Raw genomic sequence first — 19696 nt, forward strand, 5'->3', positions numbered from 1 at the left:
GCTAGTGCTCTTGTTCTTGCATCCAACACTCAGCTCTGAGAAGAAGAAGAAGAAAAGGAAAAGAAAATTAGCAGTTTATAGTTCACTTCAACCGGGTTGAGTTAGAAATCGCAGCAATATCTGAAGTTTTAAAATGGGAACGAAGCATTGGGTGAAATAATCATAAAAATTAAACTTTTCATAATTTTCAAATAGAACACGGCTGCAGACAGAAGTATCTGAAGTTTATTAGTAATTGCCGGGGACAACCCACTGCAAAAGAACTCTGGCGTTTTGACCACTCACATGGAAGATGTTTCTACCTTCCATATTATTACAGAATTTCACATGAGTTTCAGTTCTACCTTTCAAAATTGCTGCATTAGTGACAATATTCTAGATATTCATGGATTTAGATAACTGGTAAAGACAGAGACTGATCCTACACAATTAGACTACTGAGTGCACTTTAGATCAGTGTTTTGTGGAGTGATAGCAAAGAATTAATAAATAAACCTTACGTACATATCAAATCTTTCTCTGTGGTATGTATCACTGATATGAAAAGACATTTTCTCAATCTTGCAAATATTTATCTAATATTAGATGCATTTGTTATCCTGATTCCATTTCCTTGGCTAGTTTCCAAATTGCCAGACATGGAATAGGGAGGACTATCAAAGAAAAAAGAACACCAAGCCCCACTAAAACCAATGCCTCCGAGAAAGCTCTAATCATGCAAAAGGCCATCGCAAATCCCACAACAGATCAGAGCGCCCGGCAATTTTGTGTTTTTTCTCCATCAGTATTTTATGGAAGAAACTGATAGGAATGGAGCGCTCTGGCCTTTCATAAGGGTGATCAGATAGAATGAAAAGGAAAGGGCATGTGGGTGGGGTAGGTAAACCTCTAAAAAGATAGAATTAATAAATATAAAGTGAAAAGAAAAAGTTAGCACAAGAAAGTGGAGAAAAGTTCAATGATAGTTTAGCTCCAAATGTTCAGTGACAGTGGCTCTTGAGGATGCTTACTGTTCTAGTGTTCCTATGGGTTGCATCCATGTCCCAACTTACGTTTTGGTTGCAGGATAGCAGCAGTCTTTGTGCAGGTTAGGCATTGGGTCACGGGGACGATTTACTCTCCAGATACAGATAATTCTCAGAGAGCTTCTTGGCCTTGTTGTGGGCATCCAACAGTAGGACAAGGCCTCTGCTTCGTACAAAGTCACATTGGTATAGTGCAACTTTGCAACTCCATTCATCCATTCCATCATTTTGTCCTATTCTGCGGTCCATAGCCTAGGCAGTGCATATGAACCACGCATTAGGTGAGCTGCAATGTGCAGAGCCCCACACCCATCATGCGCCTCATCACTGACACTGTATACTATTTAATAATAGCGGAATGTGATCTAGTTGCATTTTGCAGCACAATCAACTTCAAAATTCTACTTTATAAAATATTAAAAGCACTGAGCTGGATGAGAGTCGAAAGCGACTCATGCAAAAGCTTATAGCTCTCCAACAAGATTTTCCACCTGATAACACAATTATAAACCAAGGTTATGGACAATAGCACTAAATTAATACAAACATGTGATTCTGATGCTAGTGATTAGCTTATTCTGGAAGAAAGAGTTTAACAAAACTTGGGATCCCCATACTAATTGAAGTGCATCCACTGATAAAAAGCCAATCTATGGACCCTCCTTACAGAAACATGGTTGCTCTTTATAAAAGGCCTGAAGAAAAAATAAAAAATTCAAGCAAGGAAGGTGAATGATTGATTCATGGGTTAAATGATATCCCTGATCGCATCACTTGCTTCGTGTGATGTGTAAATGTAATGGCAATCAACCATTGAACACCAAACATAGAACGGCTCAAATCCTAAGTCCTCCATAACAGGGCAACAGTGTGCAATCAGTAAGCTGCATTAAGTTCAAGCTCCTTATGAAGTATGAACCTAGGTATCACTCAAAGTTTAGTGCTCATTATCAATGATACGGTGCGTATTTTGTGGAGTCGATAGGATGATGTGGCTTGGAGTCAAGGCCGCAAGAAAGTCAGAAATCAAACTGACCTGTAGGATATGAAGGTCATAAGTCAAGTCTCCGTGGCCGGTCAACAGTCCAACTGACGGGGAAGTTAGGAGGGTCAGAAGTCAAGCCAACGTGGAAGGTCAGCAGTCGAGTTGATATGGCCAGCAGGGAGGTCAAAAGTCCAGCTTACATGCCCAAAGTCAAAAAAGAAAATTATAAGACCCAGCCCTGATAGTAAATAGTAAAGAGGCTCGTGGCCAAATATAGCTAAGGATAGAAACAACTAGCAGGTCTGCTTACAGACCCAGCGTGCAGGTCGGGACGTTCATGCCTTGGATAACAGCAGATAGAAGGGGGTCGGCGGACAGACCCAGCATGCAGATCGGGACGTTCATGCCTTGGATAACAGCAGATAGAAGGGGGTCGACGAACAGACCCAGCGTACAGGTCGGGACGTTCATTCCTTGGATAACAATAGATAGAAGGGGGTCAGCGGACATACCTAGCGTGCAGGTCGGGATGTTCATGCCTTGGATAACAGCAGATAGAAGGGGGTCGGCGGACAGACCCAGCGTGCAGGTCGGGACGTTTATGCCTTGGATAACAGCAGATAGAAGGGGGTCGGCGGACAGACCCAACGTGCAGGTCGGGACGTTCATGCCTTGGATAACAGCAGATAAAAGGGGGTCGGCGGACAGACCCAGCGTGCAGGTCCGGATGTTTAGGCCTTGGATAACAGCAGACAGATGCGGGTCGGCAAACAGATGCAGCGTGCAGGTCAGAACGTTTGTACTAAGGAGCAGAGGTCTTCTTATAGACCCAGTGCGCAGGTCAGGACATGCAACCCAAAGAGTAAGTCTGGATACAGACCCGGAATGCAGATCGGAGATAGCAGAGGATAAAGGCAGATTTGGGTAAGAACTTAACATAGGTCGAGACATACAAGTCGAGGGCAACGGTATATAAAAGCAGGGTGAGTCTAGATCTCGGATCGGTCAGACGTTACAGGACAAATTAGCCGAGGAATCGTAACCGCTTGTCAGAGGGAATCATCAAGGTGTCAGGAAATATGCCAACAGTCGGGGCTCAATACACCTTCAGTTTGGTCGCCAGCCTATTAGGAAGAGCCACGTGTCAACCACCGCCAGACAAAGCCTAACAGCCGATATTCCCTGACATCCGTCAAACCCAGGGATCTTCGTTGCAGTATAAAAAGGGATGTCTTGTCCCTTATGCAGGTACGCTCACTCGTCATTTCTCACTAGTCATTTACTTTTCGTCCTTTCTCTGCGATTTCTGGGGAAAAAAGTACCTGACTTGAGCATCGGAGGGTCTGACCCGAGGACTTTTTCCCTGATTTCTAGTCTCTGACGACCGGTGGACTCGTCTACGTGTGTGCAGGGCAATAACACCATCATCCTGATCATCTCTCTCCGTAGGCCACTTATGTGAGTTGCTCTAAGGGGGGTACCCCGCAGATTCAGCACTTCAACGACTCTCCGTCAATCTTTCACACAACAAGGCCCGCCTTCATTCGACTCAGCTTTCGGACGGGATCAATCAACAAGACTGAAGTAACGGAGCTTTCATGAACACTTTCAATCAAATTACCAAGGCCCATAGGCCATCTAGACACCACCCAACCTAGAATGAGAATCTCTCATTAACTTGATAGAACTGGGCTGCTGATCCAAACTATTGACAGTATAATTCTTTCAGTCTTATAAACGCCTTGTTTAATCCATACTATCAAAATACAAAACCAGAGTATCATTTTTTAACAAAATGTATAAAAGCCATCATTTCACAAAACGTTGCCAAACAATTCTCAATAGACAGATGCTTGAAAAATGATAGAACTAGCTTAGTGATCTTGGTTTAGTTTCAGAAAATTTTGCAAGTACTACAAAGACTATCTGTAAGTAAGATATATCTGAAAATCTGGTGAAGGAAGCATTTGGTGAAGATACAAATACAAAGTGACTTGTTGTGGTGATCTATACTAAAATTATGAACGAGTACAATGAAATAACAAATGACTAGAATGAATGGTTTAATAACATGATTATTTATCATTTTGCGTTTAGAATTGACGCTGTTACTTAGTGTTTTATCAAAGGTAGATTAAACTACATATTTTAAATTGATGCACGAGTTATTTTGCTTAGAAGGCCCATAAATTTTATAGGACGAATTAGGGACGAAACAAATATCAAGCAAATTTTGTGGAGTTGTTGTAAATTTGACACGCGAGAAGAATACTAAAATAGGCAAGAAGAAGATTAATAACTTAATTAGATATACAAGTAATTAACCTCGCCAAAATCACACGAAACGAGATTACAATATTGCGGCGCCCTGTTCGAGTAAAGCTGACGGCGGGGTTCAAGAGGAAGAGGAGAAGCTGTCGATGATGGTGGTGTGAAGGGGGTCGCTGAGGTGGGTGACCCAGTTGTTGAGCGGCCCCTTTCCGGTGACGGCAGCCTGCACGGCGAAGCCGAAGAAGCCGACCATGGCGAGGCGGGCGTGCTTGATCTCCGCCAGCTGCAGCCTTTCCTTCTTCTCGGGGTCCGACGCTAGCCCCAGCGGGTCGAAGTACGGCCCGCCGGGGTAAAGCCTCTTCTCCGGGTCAAGCTCCGCGTTCCTCTGGAACTCGATGTATCCGATCACCAACACCTCGATCCATATCAGCGTCGTCATGTTGAAGGGCAGGGGAAGCCCCAGGTACGACGACCCATCCACCAATTCAACCTAAAGCGACGATTTTGAGCATCAATTTATCTTTTTTAAAAAAAAAATCGATTTTGATTGATATATATTTTGGGCCTTACCTTCCCGGCGTCCTGCCAGGCGACACCGGTGAGCCACTCGACGGCGATGGCTCCGAGTGTGGCGAGCATGGCCCACCGGCCGTGGATGAGCTCGCACTCGCGGAAGCGCTGCAGGCCGAAGACCTCGGAGTAAGGCTGGAAAGGGGTGGACTTGACGTCGGAGAATTCGGTGCGGGTGCCGATGATGTCTCCGGCGGAATTCTTAGCCAGGTTCTGGTCCAGCGAGTCCAATTCGAACTGGAGGTACTCGGCCGGCTTGCCAAGGCCGAAGGGGTCGAACCCATAGTCGCCGGTGAGGGAGCCATCGAGCCACTCTGGCGCCTTCGCGCCGGGGAACCACAGTGGCCGGTCCGACGTCGGCGCCCTGGATTTCTTTGGCCGGGCGGCTTTCTTGGAGCCGAAATTGAACCGGGCCTGGATCCTTCCCACTCCCACCGCCGCTGCGTCGACGCCCATGAGCGGATTGTGTTCGAGGAGGCGAGTGCCGAAGAAGGCGGAGGTGGAGGCCATCGCTCAGTTCCCTCTTCCGCAAATCAAACTACGAACGCAGTGAGTGGACGAGAAGGTTGGGGGGCGGTGGATTATAGGGAACAAGGGGGCTATCTGTGGATTTGAGAATGGACGGGCGATGTGGTGATGGAGATCTATCTGACGGCTGAGAAGGTCGTCTCCTTATCCTCTCCTTATCTAATTGTGCCACGTTGGAGATTTTTGTTTGGTTCTTGTGGTCGAGGAAGATTGCTTGGATATGTGGTCTCACCTGTTCAGCAATCTCCATGTAGATTATTATTGCTCCGAGGTAGAAAAAAAATCTTACATCTTTATCGCGTTACTCTTGTCTATACTCATGCACAAAGTTTCTGTTGGAGACTTAGAGCCAGTTCATGGTCTGGTTTGGAAAACTAATCACAAACTAAAAATTTGGCAGCGGAATGAAAATATATTTCATGTTTGTAGTTTAATAAATCTCACATTTGAATAGCTTAAAATGAATGGGGAAATCGGAGAGTTTGGTGCCCTTGTAATATGGATATTCTTACCACTTACCTTGTGCCTCAGGAGCTTAATCGGGTCATGTTTGATTTGGTGTATCGATGCTTTGAGCTATCTATCAGGCTTGACTAGGGCCTAGCTTGGATTGCACGTTGGCAGACCTAATTAATCCCTTAAAATTCTTATAATACCCCCAACTTTTTATATATTTTTCAAAAATATATTTTGATCTAATTCATTATTAAAATATATTTTTTTAAAAAAAAAAAAACTTTAATATATTTCTTCCTCTCATCTTCCCTTTATCATTTCCTTTCCATTTTCTCGTATTCTTTTAGATGTGAATCCAATTGAAGCATTTCGATCGAGTAATATTTTCTTCCGACTAGTTATTCTAGCGATCTATTTTATCTGTGCATTTCTATGATAAATACGATATAGAATTTGCAAGCAAAGTTTTCACGACCAATTGAGAGGATTGTGACAAATATATATTATAATGATATAAGGGCTCATATTTATTTTTGAGAAAAAAATTCGATCATCTAATTACTTGACAGTAGGTGATAAACTGACTATATAAATGATTTAGGCTCCTAGAGTTGGGTTAGAGCCTAGAAGGTCGGTTGATATGGTAGTCAAAATCAATGAGAGGTCAAGCAAGATTAATCGTCTTAGCCGAGCAGACATCCAATCGGACCTTTGCTCAGAGCCAAGTATTATGCTGAGCCAAATCCTCTTCGTCACTCAGGATAGTATGATTAATTATTTCGGTCAAGTGATATAGGTGATCAGACGAATGGTCCGATCAGACAAGTTGGACACTTTGTCCAACTCGACTTTTTAGCCAAGTGAAGATCGAGTCCCTAATAGTCTTCCTTAAATCCAACCTAACAGCTTTTGCAAGTGACATTCGATCGAACTACATTAAAGACTCGGTCGAGTTATTAGCTCAGCATATTAAGGGTTCTTCAATATAATGGCCTAACATTCCTTCTTGTCATGTTGTATGACAACTGTCAGAGAATCAAAGGAATATCATGTATACAAGTTGTACAATAAAACTTTCTACTCTACAAAATATAGAAAATACAAGCTATTTTGAAAAAGATGTCAAAACATCATAATCGTCTGTTCTTTTTTAGCAATACATCAAGACTTGTGCAAGCCTACAGGTGCACTGATTCTTCCCTGGCTTAATTGCGCTCAGAATTGTTTGGATTCAACTTTTTTTCTAACCAAGTGTCTTGGTAAAGTCAACATCAGAGTCACCTATTTAATGCATCATCTTCCCCACTAATCAACCATCCTTCACATAACTTGAGAATAGATAAAGTAACCCTATAATTTACCTCTATTTAGATAACCTACCACATAATCATCTTTTAGTCCAATAAAATTTACAATCACAAAGTAGTTTTTTATCTTTCATCTTAGAAAATATTTCCATTTATGTGGAAACAGGGCCGTGGATTTGGGCTCCCAACGGGCACTATTTCTCTTCTTTATCAAGAATGACTCTTTAATGAAGAATTAAATTTGCAAACCAAATAAGAAAAGTGCCGTAAGAGAGAAATAATCAAACTACTCAATTCATTACAATACGTGCCAAACTATACACTTGCACAAGTTGAACCTCAAATGTTCATCCTTTCTCTCTAGTATTCCAGTATTCAATCCATCACTCCAACTAACTGTCTGATCACCAAACGCTAATTGGGTCCCCAGCAGCTGAGGTACATCACTTTCCTCAGCGACTCCTCCGATTGCTTGGCTCGCTCGCCGCTTCGGCCATCAGAGACGGCGGAGGACATCCTCACAGCCTGAGACAGCGACCTCATGTTGCTCTTGGCGTGCTGCTGCAGAGACCTCAGAGCGTAGTTCCATCTGCACAACCCTACTTGATCCTTAAGCGCCTCCACTGCGCCAACGCTCGCCGCTACCAATACCGAAGCTTTCTTCACTGAAGCCATAATTCTCTCGATGTTCTCTATCAGTCTGGAAGAGCAAGAAGCTGTTGCCGGATGAAGAACAAGGGCGAAGCTTTTTATAGAATATTCTCGCTGCTGGTTTTGATTTTCCGGTCCCAGAAAACAGCGGGTTGAGTACCTTTTCCACTGGCTCGAACCCGTGGTTTCGGCAAACTGTTCGACACTTCAGGCAGCAGCTGTCTGGTGTCTAGAGTATGAGTTTGAGTCTTGATCCGATTATTATTATTATTATTATTAAAAAATAACTCCACAGTTGGCGCATAACCGATCACGAACATGTTCCATTTAACCTAAACCCAATCAATGAGCTTCTAAATCAAGATGAAATTAGATGCCTCTGTGATTACAAAGGACGAAAGGTGATTCAATAATTTATTTTCTATTTTATATAAAAAATAAAATTAAATGAAATTTAAGAATTTTTCTTTCTGCGCTATGTGATCTGTTACTTTTCTTTCTTTTATCGCTATAAACAGTTGAAACAATCGAGGCTCTAATGAAAACAAGAATTTACAATATAATATTCTAAGCCATATGAATACAAAACATATTAATGCATCCAGATCTAGTTTCTTCTATAATATAACTGATCTTATCTAAAATCCGAATCAGACGGACTACTAAATAAGTAGATAAAATATTGATAGAATCATAATATTTCAGATGGAGGTATATTGAGATAATTTCTGTATTGATTAAATCATCATAAGTCTTTTGGTCAACACTACCTGTAGTCAGCGATCAGGTACTCGCCCCTGTCCTTGGTACCCTGATATACTCAAGGTAGATCCAGTGAGTATATATATAAGTAACAGACTAAAACATAAAATAATGAAATGCATATTGAATATGAGAATGTACCCTGACCCAAGGGGGCGCCCTCGAGTGGATCGGTGAGCTGGTCAGGATGCTACTCGAGTTGTCACGGTCCAAAAGAGCAGATGACTCTGAGTTGGATGAAGAGCTGGATCTGACGGCGCCTAGCCGAGCACGACCTGGATCCAATTGGACGACGACACGCAGACCGAGACCTAACAACGATGTGTAGGTCGGGATATGACATCGGCACGCAGACCGGGATATGATTTCGGCACGCAGGCCGAGATATGACTTTGACACACAGATCGAGATAGGACATCGACGCGCAGGCTGGAATAGGACCTCAGCAGGCAGGCCGGGATATAACAACAACAAGAAAACTAGACACAAAGCACACAGTTCGAAATACAACCATGGCTCGAAGGTCAGAACACAACACACTGGCTAGAACAAGATAACGACGCGAAAGCCAAGAACAACCGCAGCTCAAAGGCTAGAGGCAGGTTAGATCGGAGCATAATGGCAATAGTGGCCCGGAGGCTCGATCAATGGCGAAAGCATACAATAATGCAGATTGGGAGTTGGACCAACAAATTGGAAGGCAAGAATATCGTGTGGTCAGATATGACGTGGGGGCGCCGACAAGGGCGCCGACGGCTAGGCGGCTAGGCGGCTAGGGATCGTCGTCGGTGGCCGTGGAGCAAATGAAGATGTTGGATGACAAAGCTGCGGCCGGCGGCATGCCTGACCGACGATGGTGACTGGCCGCGGAGAAGGAGAAGAAGTGGAGGCAGCGGCTGCGTGCCCCCTTTACAGCAATGACCAGAGGCGATTGTGTCGGAGAGCAGGGAGAGGAGGCGCGGGGCTGGCTGCGAGGTCGGCGGTCGCAATAGGCAGCCTGGACACGAGAGAGATAGAGAGGAGACAACGCTTGCAACAGGGGAGGCGGCGAGCGTGAGGTCCCTGCGGTAGAGAAGGAAACCAACAAAGCAACCCACTCTCCCTATGTGTACGACCTTGGCGGCGTCGACCGACGAGAGGACCGAAGGCGGTGCTGGCCGCGAGAAAAGAGGAAGAGGAGAGGTATGATGTCGGCGTGTAGAAGGGAGGAGGTGGCGACCGATGTCTTTGGTGTGGGGAAGTAAGGAGGTGACTGTCGCCGGCGGCTGACGCTCGGTGGTGACGGCTAGAGAGACGAAGAAGGCTAGTGGTGGCGGCGGCTCAAACGCCTAAGAAAAAGCTCCCTTTTGCAACAGTGCCCCCCTCTCCTTAAAGCCCTAATAGTGATATGACCAAATTGCCCCTCCCTTTTTCCCTAATTCATCTAATGTCCCTGTAAGTTATATCCATATCACAAACCTCCCTTTCAAATCTAGTCGAAGGAGGTGCAAGTCTGATTAACTAGACCAAACCTAACATAAAGCAGAATCGTTCCTGCATGTAGAGTCAGATCGCTGGGCTTGTCGTATAATCTCGAACGGATAGCGAATGTGATGCCGAACAAGTGACTGAAGTAATACCGAGTGAGCGACGAAAAATGGTACTGAGAGTATGTCGAGCAAGCGATCGATTGAATGCCATTCGGGAGACCAAGCGATATTGATAAGACGATCGGGCAATGTTGAGTAGAGCAATTGGGCTATTATGCAAATGCCAAGCGAGAAGTAAAAAACAGGTGTGTCGGCCGGGTGGCGAATGCAGGGCAAAGAGGTGAGTGAGACACGAGCAACGGGTGCATAGCAGAGCGACGAATGAGATACGAACGATGAATGTAAGGCAGAGCAGCGAGTGAGTCACGAACGATGAGTGCCAAGCGGAAAATGAGGCACAAGCAATGAATGAGATGAATATCGACCAAGCAACGAGTGTCGAATAGAGCGGCAATTGAGACTAGCACCTGATCAAGGAGAGAACCTGGCCGGCTAATCGTTGTGCCCGATCGATAGGTCGTCACCATGATAGCCTTGCTCGGTTATAACTCGCTATCGGGCGAGAATCTGGAAAGTCGACGGAGAGAATTCGATCGAACGACCGAATGGTACCCAGCGGATCCCACGCGAAAGAATGTTGAGCGTGCGTATACTGGCTGCTCATCACCGTTTTGCTTGACTAGTGTCGAGCCGACCGCATACTCAGTCGAAGACAGATAAATTCGAAGCGGCTTGCCTACAATGGGTTTAGCAAGTACAAGCAACGAGTTGAGGTATGCTTTAAGTTCCTCGAACGCCCGGTCGTACTCCTCGACCCACTGAAACTTGGTAGCTCGGCGTAGGATCTTGAAGAAGGGCTGACTCTAGTTGGATGACTTAGAAATGAATCGTAATAGGGTGGCTATCTGACCGGTGAGCCTCTGTGCTTCATTCAAATTTCTTGGTGGTGCCATATCCTGTAAGGCATTCACTTTGCTGGGGTTCGCCTCAATGCCGCGCTCGGTGACGATGTAGCCTAGGAAACACCCACTTCTCGCCCCGAACAGACACTTATTGGGATTCAGCTTGATTCCGTATGTCCAAAGTGTCTGTAGGTCTCCTTGATATATGCATAGAGGTCAGCAGCTCGGAGGGACTTGATCAATATGTCGTCGACATATACCTCCATGTTGCGGTCGATCTGCCCCCGAAATACTTTATTCATCAGCCTTTGGTAGGTGGCTCCCGCGTTCTTCAGTCCGAACGGCATGACATTATGCCAGTAGGTTCCGTCGGTCATGATAAAGCTGACCTTCTATTGATCTTCTCGAGCGAGCGGCACTTGATGGTACCCTTGGTATGCGCCCAACATGCATATCAGCTCGCACCCGACAATGGAATCTACCATCTGATCGATTCTGGGCAGGGATAGAAGTCTTTTGGGCACGTCTTGTTGAGGTCCCGGAAGTCGATGTAGACTCGCCACTTATTGCCGGGCTTGGAGACCAGCACAACGTTTGCAAGCCAGCTCGGGAACAGAACCTCCTGTATGTGACCGACCTCCAGGAGCTTCTCGATTTCCGCTCGGATGATGAGGTTTTGTTCGATGCTGAAATCTCTCTTTCTCTGCTTCACCGACCGAGCGTCCGGTCGAACATGGAGTGTGTGCTACGCAACTCTTGGAGAGATCCCCGGAAGCTCGTGTGTCGACCATACGAAGACATCGTGGTTCTGCTGGAGACATGCGATCAGCTCTGCATTCTGCTCGGCCTCCAGATCGGAAGCTATGAAGGTAATAGCTTCCGCTCGGCTCAAGTGGATCTGCACCTCTTCCTTCTCTTCGTACACCAAAGTAGGGGGCTTTTCGGTTATGACGCTTACCTCCAGCTGGGGTGTTTTCCGAGCAGACTTAGCCTCGATCTTGACCATCTATACATAGCAACGCTGAGCAGCCAACTGATCACCCTTGACTTCTCCCACCCGGTCTTCCACCGGGAACTTGATCTTCTGGAAGTAGGTGGAGACTACCGCTCGAAACTCATTGAGGGTCGGTCAGCACAAAATGACGTTGTATGCTGAGGGAGCGTCCACCACGATGAAATTTGTGGTCCTCATCCTTTTGAGTGACTTCTCACCGAGCGATATGGCTAACCTCGTCTGGCTGATCGGCAGAACTTCGTTGCCTGTAAATCCATATAGCGGAGTTGTCATTGGCAGCAGCTCGCCCCGGTCGATTTGGAGTTGGTCAAATGCCTACTTGAAAATTATATTCACCGAGCTGCCTGTGTCGACGAAGATTCAATGAATAGTATAGTTAGTGATTACCGCTCGGATGAAGAGGGTGTCGTCGTCAGGAACTTCCACTCCCTCTAGATCTTTGGGCTCAAAGCTGATCTTGGGCCCACTCGCTTGCTCTCGACTGCAGCCTACTGCGTGGATCTCTAGTCGTCGGGCGTATGATTTTCTGCCTCGGTTGGAGTCTCCGTTGGTCGGACCGCCGGCGATGATGTTGATCTCGCCTCGCGCAACGTTACTTCTGTTCTCTTCCTCCTGAGGGGATGGTCTGCTTCGCTCACGTGCGGCTTGGGCGGGGTTGGCGCTTCCCCTATGGGGCTGATGTTGTGATCTCCTTGCATCCTCTCGTCGTCCGGCGTCCTGATGCCCGTGTCGTCTTTCAAGAGAGGGAGACCGGCGGTAATAACTTCTGGGCACCGGTTGGGCAACCGAATTGAATCCGCGACAATCGCGGGTGTTGCGAGTTACTGACTGGTGGATGGACAGAACATAGGGATCCATACATTCCCTTTTGGTTTTGGATGTCCGGAGGCCACGTGCTGAACGACATGGGGTCTTGCTTCCTGGTGTGGTCGTGTCCCTTAGGCTCGGGGTCCTCGTGGTGGCTGATGGCTGATCGGTGGTCTCCGTTCGGTCGGCACCGATGGTTCGGATGGCGTTTCCTTCATCCTCGCCGCCTGTGCCTCTTCCACATTTATGTATTCGTTGGTCTTCTTCAACATGTGGTCGTAGTCCCGAGGTGGCTTTCGGATGAGAGATCGAAAGAAGTCTCTGTCCACGAGCCTTTGGGTGAACACATTCATCATGGTGTCGGATGAGACCGATGGGATGTCCATGGCCACCTGATTGAAGCGTTGGATGTACGCACGGAGAGTCGGAGAGACTGTCTGGGGCCTTGCTTCATGGAGAACAAGCTGACGGTCATCTTTTGGTATCGTCTGCTACTTGTGAAATGCTGGAAGAAGGCCGTTCGGAACTCTTTGAAGCTCCTTATTGATCCGTCTGGCAGCCTTCTGAACCACCGCTAAGCCGAACCGGAGAGTGTTGTGAGGAAGACTTGACACTTCACTCCATATGTATATTGGCGGAGGGTGGCAACGTTGTCGAATTTTCCCAAGTCGTCGTTCGGGTCGGTTGACCCGTTGTATTCCCCGATTGCCAAGGGAGCGTAATGCCTCAGCAGTGGATCTTGTAGTATCGCCTCGGAGAACTGGCGATTGATCCGCTCGGGAGACAAATTAGTTCGGGGCGCTTTTCCTTTCCTCGCATGCCGAACGGGTGCTTCATCTGAAGAACTATTTTCCTGATTAGCCTGAGCAATCTCTGAGGGCGTTTGAAACAACGCCCGGTGGAATGGAATATGCGCGGGTGGAGCCTCTCCGTGAGTGCTGGTCGGCATTTTATTCCGCCCCTAGATGGAGTACTGCTCCGGTCAGTCTTCATGCACCACTCGACCTCCCGAAGCTGAGGTCGCCTGTTGTGCTTGCCGATCGGCAAGGGCTTTCTGCTGTTGTTGTTGCTCAACTATCTTCGCAGCTCTTGCCTGTATGAGCGCATCGAACTCCTCCTGGGTGAGCGCCACAGTATGTAGTCGTCCAGCTTCTTCCAGTTTCTCGGCCCGGATACAGGTGCGTTCCCACAGACGGCACCAAACTTGATCCTGTCTGAGAGTCGAGGCGACGGACGCTGGGGACGTGGCGCTCCTATTGACTGTGCGTGGACCTCCAACGAGACGAGCCTGCAAGCACAAAGCGTTAGTGTCGAGCCATGGAGTGGTTCCTCGACGATGGTCCTCCAACGCTCAAGTCAGATCTCCGACGATGTTAACAAGAAAGCAAAGTTGCGAAACGAAAGTAGCGGAGTAACAGTAGGTAGAGTAAATTATCTATACCTCTGTCGAAGCTTGGGGTCCCTTATATAGAGCTCCTGGGGACGCACGTGCATGCTTCTCGAGGTGTACACATATTTCAAAGCTTTCCCTGATAGGACGTGTCAGAAAAGTATACCTGACACTATACTTCAATAATCCGAACATATCCTGACAAGACAGTGGAAGCTCCCGTCGTACGATTCTCTACCTGATCTCTGCTTCATCATGCCGCCGACTATGTTGTTTGTCGGCAACATGAGTCTCGAGGAGGATATCAGTCGATCCTTCTCTTGTCTACTAGTGGGCCGAGCGAGTGTGCCGCTCGATTACTTCCGCTGTCTGGGCCGAGTGGATCGGCCGCTCGACTACTTCCACTATCTAGACTTGCTGGGTCGCGTTTCCACTTCGCTGGCTGCGATATGATCTTTCGACGATCAGGATGCCCGCCTGGCACATGTCATGCCGATCAATGCCCACTTTGGTAATACAGTCTTTGAGCGTTGGAAGTTCGGTGCGAGACCGAGCTGTGATAACGTCGAACCGGTCATTCCTTAGTTCGATCGGCTGATGAGGTCGCCCAATCGAATGGAACGTCATGACTCTGGCCTTCCACGTGATCCTGATATCCTGCAAGGTGGACCCCACCTTATCAACGGATCAGTTGATTTGGATGATTGACACTTATTAAATAGTTTGGGCTATCAAAATTAATTAATGCACGGAGTGCACCATTCTGATCCGTCCTCTTCAATGAGACACTAAAATAAACTAAATGTAACATATAAACATGATAGTTATAATAACAATGGATATAATAAATTTAAAAGTATATATATATATATATATATATTTTTGTAAATGATTATGTCTAAATCGTGATTGATTGAAATCATATTTACTATTGTCATTAACCGGCACTATTTCTCTTCTTTCTCGATAATGACTCTTGAGTGAAGAATTCAGCTTGCAAACCAAATAAGAAAAGTGCCGTTAGAGAGAAATAATCAGACTAGTCAATTCATGTGCCAAACTATACACTTGCACAAGTTGAACCTCAAATGTTCATCCTTTCTCTCTGCCCAGTATTCAATCTATCACTCCGACTAACTATCCGATCACCAAACGCTAATTGGGTCCCCAGCAGCTGAGGTACATCACTTTCCTCAGCGACTCCTCCGATTGCTTGGCTCGCTCGCTGCTTCGGCCATCAGAGACGGCGGAGGACATCCTCACGGCCTGAGACAGCGACCTCATGTTGCTCTTGGCGTGCTGCTGCAGAGACCTCAGAGCGTAGTTCCATCTGCACAACCCTGCTTGATCCTTAAGCGCCTCCACTGCGCCAACGCTCGCCGCTACCCAAATCGAAGCTTTCTTCACTGAAGCCATAACTCTCTCGACGTTCTCTATCAGTCTGGAAAAGCAAGAAGCTGTTGCCGGACGAAGAAAAAGGGCGAAGCTTTTTATAGAATATTCTGGCTGATGGTTTTGGTTTTCCGGTCCCAGAAAACAGCGGTCTGAGTACCTTTTCCACTGGCCCGAACCCGTGGTTTCGGCAAAACTGTTCGACACTTCAGGCTGCAGCTGTCTGGTGTCTAGAGTATGAGTTTGAGTCTTGATCCGGTCTTTCTTTTGTTTTTTTATTAAATAAATCCACAGTTAGCGCATGACCGATCACGTACATGTTCCATCTAACCTAAACGCAATCTATGAGCTTCTAAATCAAGATGAAATTAGCTAGATGCCCACGGACAAGCATCTCATCTTGTCGTTTTGCCAATCCAGCGGACTGGGACGATGGGTGCCATTAATTGTCTGCTATGTGGTTCCAAAGTACGAGTGGTAATTCAATTTTTTATTTTAAATTTTATATAAAAAATTAAAATTTAAGAGATTTTCTTTCTGCGCTATGTCGTCTGTTATTTTTCTTTCTTTTATTTTTTTTAAAGCCAAACAAATATTATCCGTGGATAGAAAATAATTTTGTTTCCTTCCTCCTAACAATGTTTCGATTCACAGTAAGTTTCTAAAAAAATATCCAAAGTATCATAGTTTATGATATTTTCACCCAGCACAATTATAGCTATGTTTGGTATTTAAAGATTTAAGGCCAGGATAGGTTGTGTTATAGTACATTGTAATCTAAATTTCTAGTAGTTCGTACGGTAGACGGCTTCTAGGCAGGTGATTTGATTGAAAGTGTTCATAAAATTTTTCTCGAATGGATTTAGTGGCTAGCGCATGAGATATTGTCATCATGAGGTCTGGGGTTCAAATCTCGGTAAAGCCAAGGTAAATATCTCTGTTATCTTCTAGTCACTATTCCAAAGGCTAGTAGTCGCCCGTGATTTATCTCCTTTGTGTTGACCCTGGGACGGGTTTGCGGGGGCACTGTGGACGAACGTATTCGCCTTTTTTGCCACCTTGTTGATCCTCTCGGGAGAATGTGATGGTTAAAATATGAAGTATTATCATATTAGGTTATGGGATAAAAAATGGACGTTTTTGCTGATTCTACCGGTGTCCTCTATCTTTATGCTCCAGAATAGGTGAAAATGGTTCCCACAGTCGACGTCAAATTGATCATGTCCGAAACCTGAGTCATACAAAGGCATGGAGGTCAAGACGGACTTGGTCCAGTGTTTAACTCGCAATAGGGACGTTTTCGCTTTGTCATTATAGATCAGAAAGTTATATTAATTTGAAAAATAAAATGGAGCTCAGACTAACTTTGCAGAAGAAGAAGAAGAGTCCCTTTTAATGGTATGCCATGAGAAAGAGAAAACTCAACGGAATATATGGTATTTAGATACAGGCTGCAGCAATCACATGTGTGGAGAAAATGATATATTTTTAGACTTAGATGAATCCTTTCGTAGTTCTGTTAAATTTGGCGACAACTCTACAATTTCTGTTATGGGAAAAGGAAAGGTAATCATACAAGCAAAAGGAGATTCTACCCATATTATCTCTAATGTTTTTTTTTTGCCAGATTTAAAAACTAATTTGCTTAGTGTGGGTCAATTACAAGAAAAAGGATATGAAATTGCTTTTAAAGAAGGAGTTTGTCGAATTCGAGATGCAAAGTTGGGCTTAATTGCACAAGTTAATATGACAGCAAATCTATGTTTTCATTTTATCTTCATACTACACCACATTCATGTTTTTCAGCAAAATTTGATGATGAGGCATGGTTATGACACTTTCGTTATGGGCATCTAAATTTTAGTGGATTGAAAACACTAAAACAGAAGAATATGATGATTGGTCTTCCTCAAATTAGAACTCCTTCTCAAGTTTGTGAAGAATGTATTGTTAGCAAACAACACTTTAATCAATTCCCACAAGAAAAATCTTGGAGAGCAAAGGTGGCATTGGAGCTTATTCATTCAGATATTTACGGGCCAATAACACCACATTATAATGGAGGTAAAAGATACATAATTACCTTTATTGATGATTATAGTCGTAAAATATGGATTTATTTGTTGCAAGAAAAATCTAAAGCCTTTACAACTTTCAAAAATTATAAAGTACTTGTCGAAAAAGAAATTGACAACTCTATTAAAGTTCTGCGTACAAATCGTGGTGGAGAATATAACTCACATGAATTTGTAAATTTTTATAAGAATCATGGAATCAAGAGACAACTTAAAACAGCTTACACACCTCAACAGAATGGTGTATGCGAGAGGAAGAACCGCACTATTATGAATATGGTGCGAAGCCTTCTGACGACAAGTGGTATTCGTAAATTTTTTTGCCCAGAAGCAGTTAATTGGAGCATCCATATATTGAATAGAAGTCCTACATTATATGTTCAAAACATGGCACTGGAGGAAGCCTAGAGTGGAAAAATTGACTGTTGATCATTTTTAGATTTTTGGGTGTATCGCTTATGCTCATATTTCACATGAAAGGAGAAAGAAGCTAGACAACAAAGGTGAAAAATGCATTTTTCTTGGTATGAGTAATACATCAAAAACTTATAGATTATATAATCCTTTCACTAAGAAAATCATTATAAGTCATGATGTTATTTTTGATGAAAAAAGACACTTGGCCATGGAATCAAAATGACGTTAAAAAAATTATCCCTTTTGATTTTGATGATGATGAGAAAGTACAACAGCCTATGGAGGATGAGCAACATGAGTAAGTCTCTCAAAATATTTCTTTAGCAAATCAAAGTTCGGTTGAAGCATAATCACAAAGGCCACAACGTGTTTAAAGAAGACCAACATGGATGTCTAATTATGAGATAACTGGAATTGATCAAGGTGATGATCCTCTTACACATTTTACTCTGTTTTCATATTGTGACCCCACTATCTTTGAAGTGGTTGTTAAAGAATTAAAATGGAGAAAAGCTATGGATGATGAAATTATAGCAATTGAAAAAAAATAATATATGGGAGTTATGTGATCTTCCTAAAGGGCAAAAGACTATTGGTGTAAAGTGGGTTTACAAAACAAAGCTAAATGAACATGGTGAGATTGACAACTACAAAGCACGCTTAGTGGTGAAAGCCTATAAACAAGAGTTTGGTGTTGACTATAAAGAAGTTTTTGCTCATGTAGCAAGACATGATACAATCAGACTGGTGATAGCGATGGCGACACAAAATTCATGGCCTATCTTTCAATTGGATGTAAAATCAGCATTCCTCCATAGAGATTTGAAAGAAGAAGTATTTATCGATCAACCTCCGGGTTATGTGAAATTTGGCAATGAGCATAAAGTTTATAGATTAAAGAAAGCTCTATATGGATTAAAACAAGTCCCATGGGCTTGGTATAATTGTATAGAAACTTATTTTTTAAAGGAAGGGTTTCAAATATGCTCTTATGAACATACTCTTTTTATTAAGATTGATGATGGAGAAAAAATATTGATAGTTTGTTTATATGTAGATGACTTAATCTATACTGGAAATAGTGCATCTATATTTGGAAAATTTAAAAAATCTATGATGAAAGAATTTGAAATGTTTGATCTTGATATGATGCATTATTTCCTTGGTATTGATGTGGTGCAAGCTTCTGTTGGAATTTTTATATCTCAAAGAAGATATGCGTAAAAAATTTTGGACAGGTTTCAAATGAAAGATTGCAATCCTGTAAATACTCCTTCTGAGTTTGGAGTGAAGTTACATAAAGATATTGGAGGAAAAAAGATTGATGCCACACTTTACAAATAGACAGTGGGGAGTTTAATGTATTTGACAACGACAAGACCTGATATTATGCATCGTGTAAGTATGATTAGTAGATACATGGATTGTGCTACAGAAATGCATCTCTTAGCTGCAAAGAGAATTTTTCGATACTTGCAAGGTACTAAAGAGTATGTGTTATTTTATAAAAAGGGAGAAAAGTCATATTTATTTGGTTTTACAGATAGTGATTATGAAGGAGATCTAGATGATTGAAAAAGTACATCTAGGTATATTTTCATGTTAGGTACCGAA

The 19696-nt window shown here is 44.1% G+C and overlaps 3 protein-coding genes across 3 annotated transcripts; all 3 read right to left on the reverse strand.

Moving 5' to 3' along the window:
• Positions 1-4277: 4277 nt before the first annotated feature.
• Positions 4278-5400, reverse strand: LOC122029857 (chlorophyll a-b binding protein CP29.2, chloroplastic-like). Its single transcript, XM_042589001.1, has 2 exons — positions 4852-5400; positions 4278-4771 (listed from the first exon to the last, which is right to left on the reverse strand). The coding sequence occupies exons 1-2, from the start codon at positions 5359-5361 to the stop codon at positions 4406-4408; spliced, it is 876 nt and encodes a 291-aa protein (XP_042444935.1). The 5' UTR covers positions 5362-5400; the 3' UTR covers positions 4278-4405.
• A 2009-nt stretch (positions 5401-7409) lies between these two features.
• Positions 7410-7874, reverse strand: LOC122029907. Its single transcript, XM_042589048.1, has one exon. It carries the CDS (start codon positions 7815-7817, stop codon positions 7557-7559), a length of 261 nt encoding a protein of 86 aa, XP_042444982.1. The 5' UTR covers positions 7818-7874; the 3' UTR covers positions 7410-7556.
• Positions 7875-15218: 7344 nt separating this feature from the next.
• LOC122029833 lies at positions 15219-15669 on the reverse strand. Its single transcript, XM_042588964.1, has one exon. It carries the CDS (start codon positions 15612-15614, stop codon positions 15354-15356), a length of 261 nt encoding a protein of 86 aa, XP_042444898.1. The 5' UTR covers positions 15615-15669; the 3' UTR covers positions 15219-15353.
• Positions 15670-19696: the final 4027 nt, after the last annotated feature.

This window comes from Zingiber officinale, chromosome 10B, assembly GCF_018446385.1.
Source record: "Zingiber officinale cultivar Zhangliang chromosome 10B, Zo_v1.1, whole genome shotgun sequence".
In the NCBI taxonomy this organism is placed as follows: Eukaryota; Viridiplantae; Streptophyta; class Magnoliopsida; order Zingiberales; family Zingiberaceae; genus Zingiber; species Zingiber officinale.

Bases quoted from the DNA above. Each gene is read 5' to 3' on its own strand.
- LOC122029907 (XM_042589048.1), bottom strand. From the start codon at position 7,817: ATGGCTTCAGTGAAGAAAGCTTCGGTATTGGTAGCGGCGAGCGTTGGC.
- LOC122029857 (XM_042589001.1), bottom strand. From the start codon at position 5,361: ATGGCCTCCACCTCCGCCTTCTTCGGCACTCGCCTCCTCGAACACAAT. The intron at 4,772-4,851 runs GTAAGGCCCAAA...TCGTCGCTTTAG, and splicing joins CCTGGCAGGACGCCGGGAAG to GTTGAATTGGTGGATGGGTC.
- LOC122029833 (XM_042588964.1), bottom strand. From the start codon at position 15,614: ATGGCTTCAGTGAAGAAAGCTTCGATTTGGGTAGCGGCGAGCGTTGGC.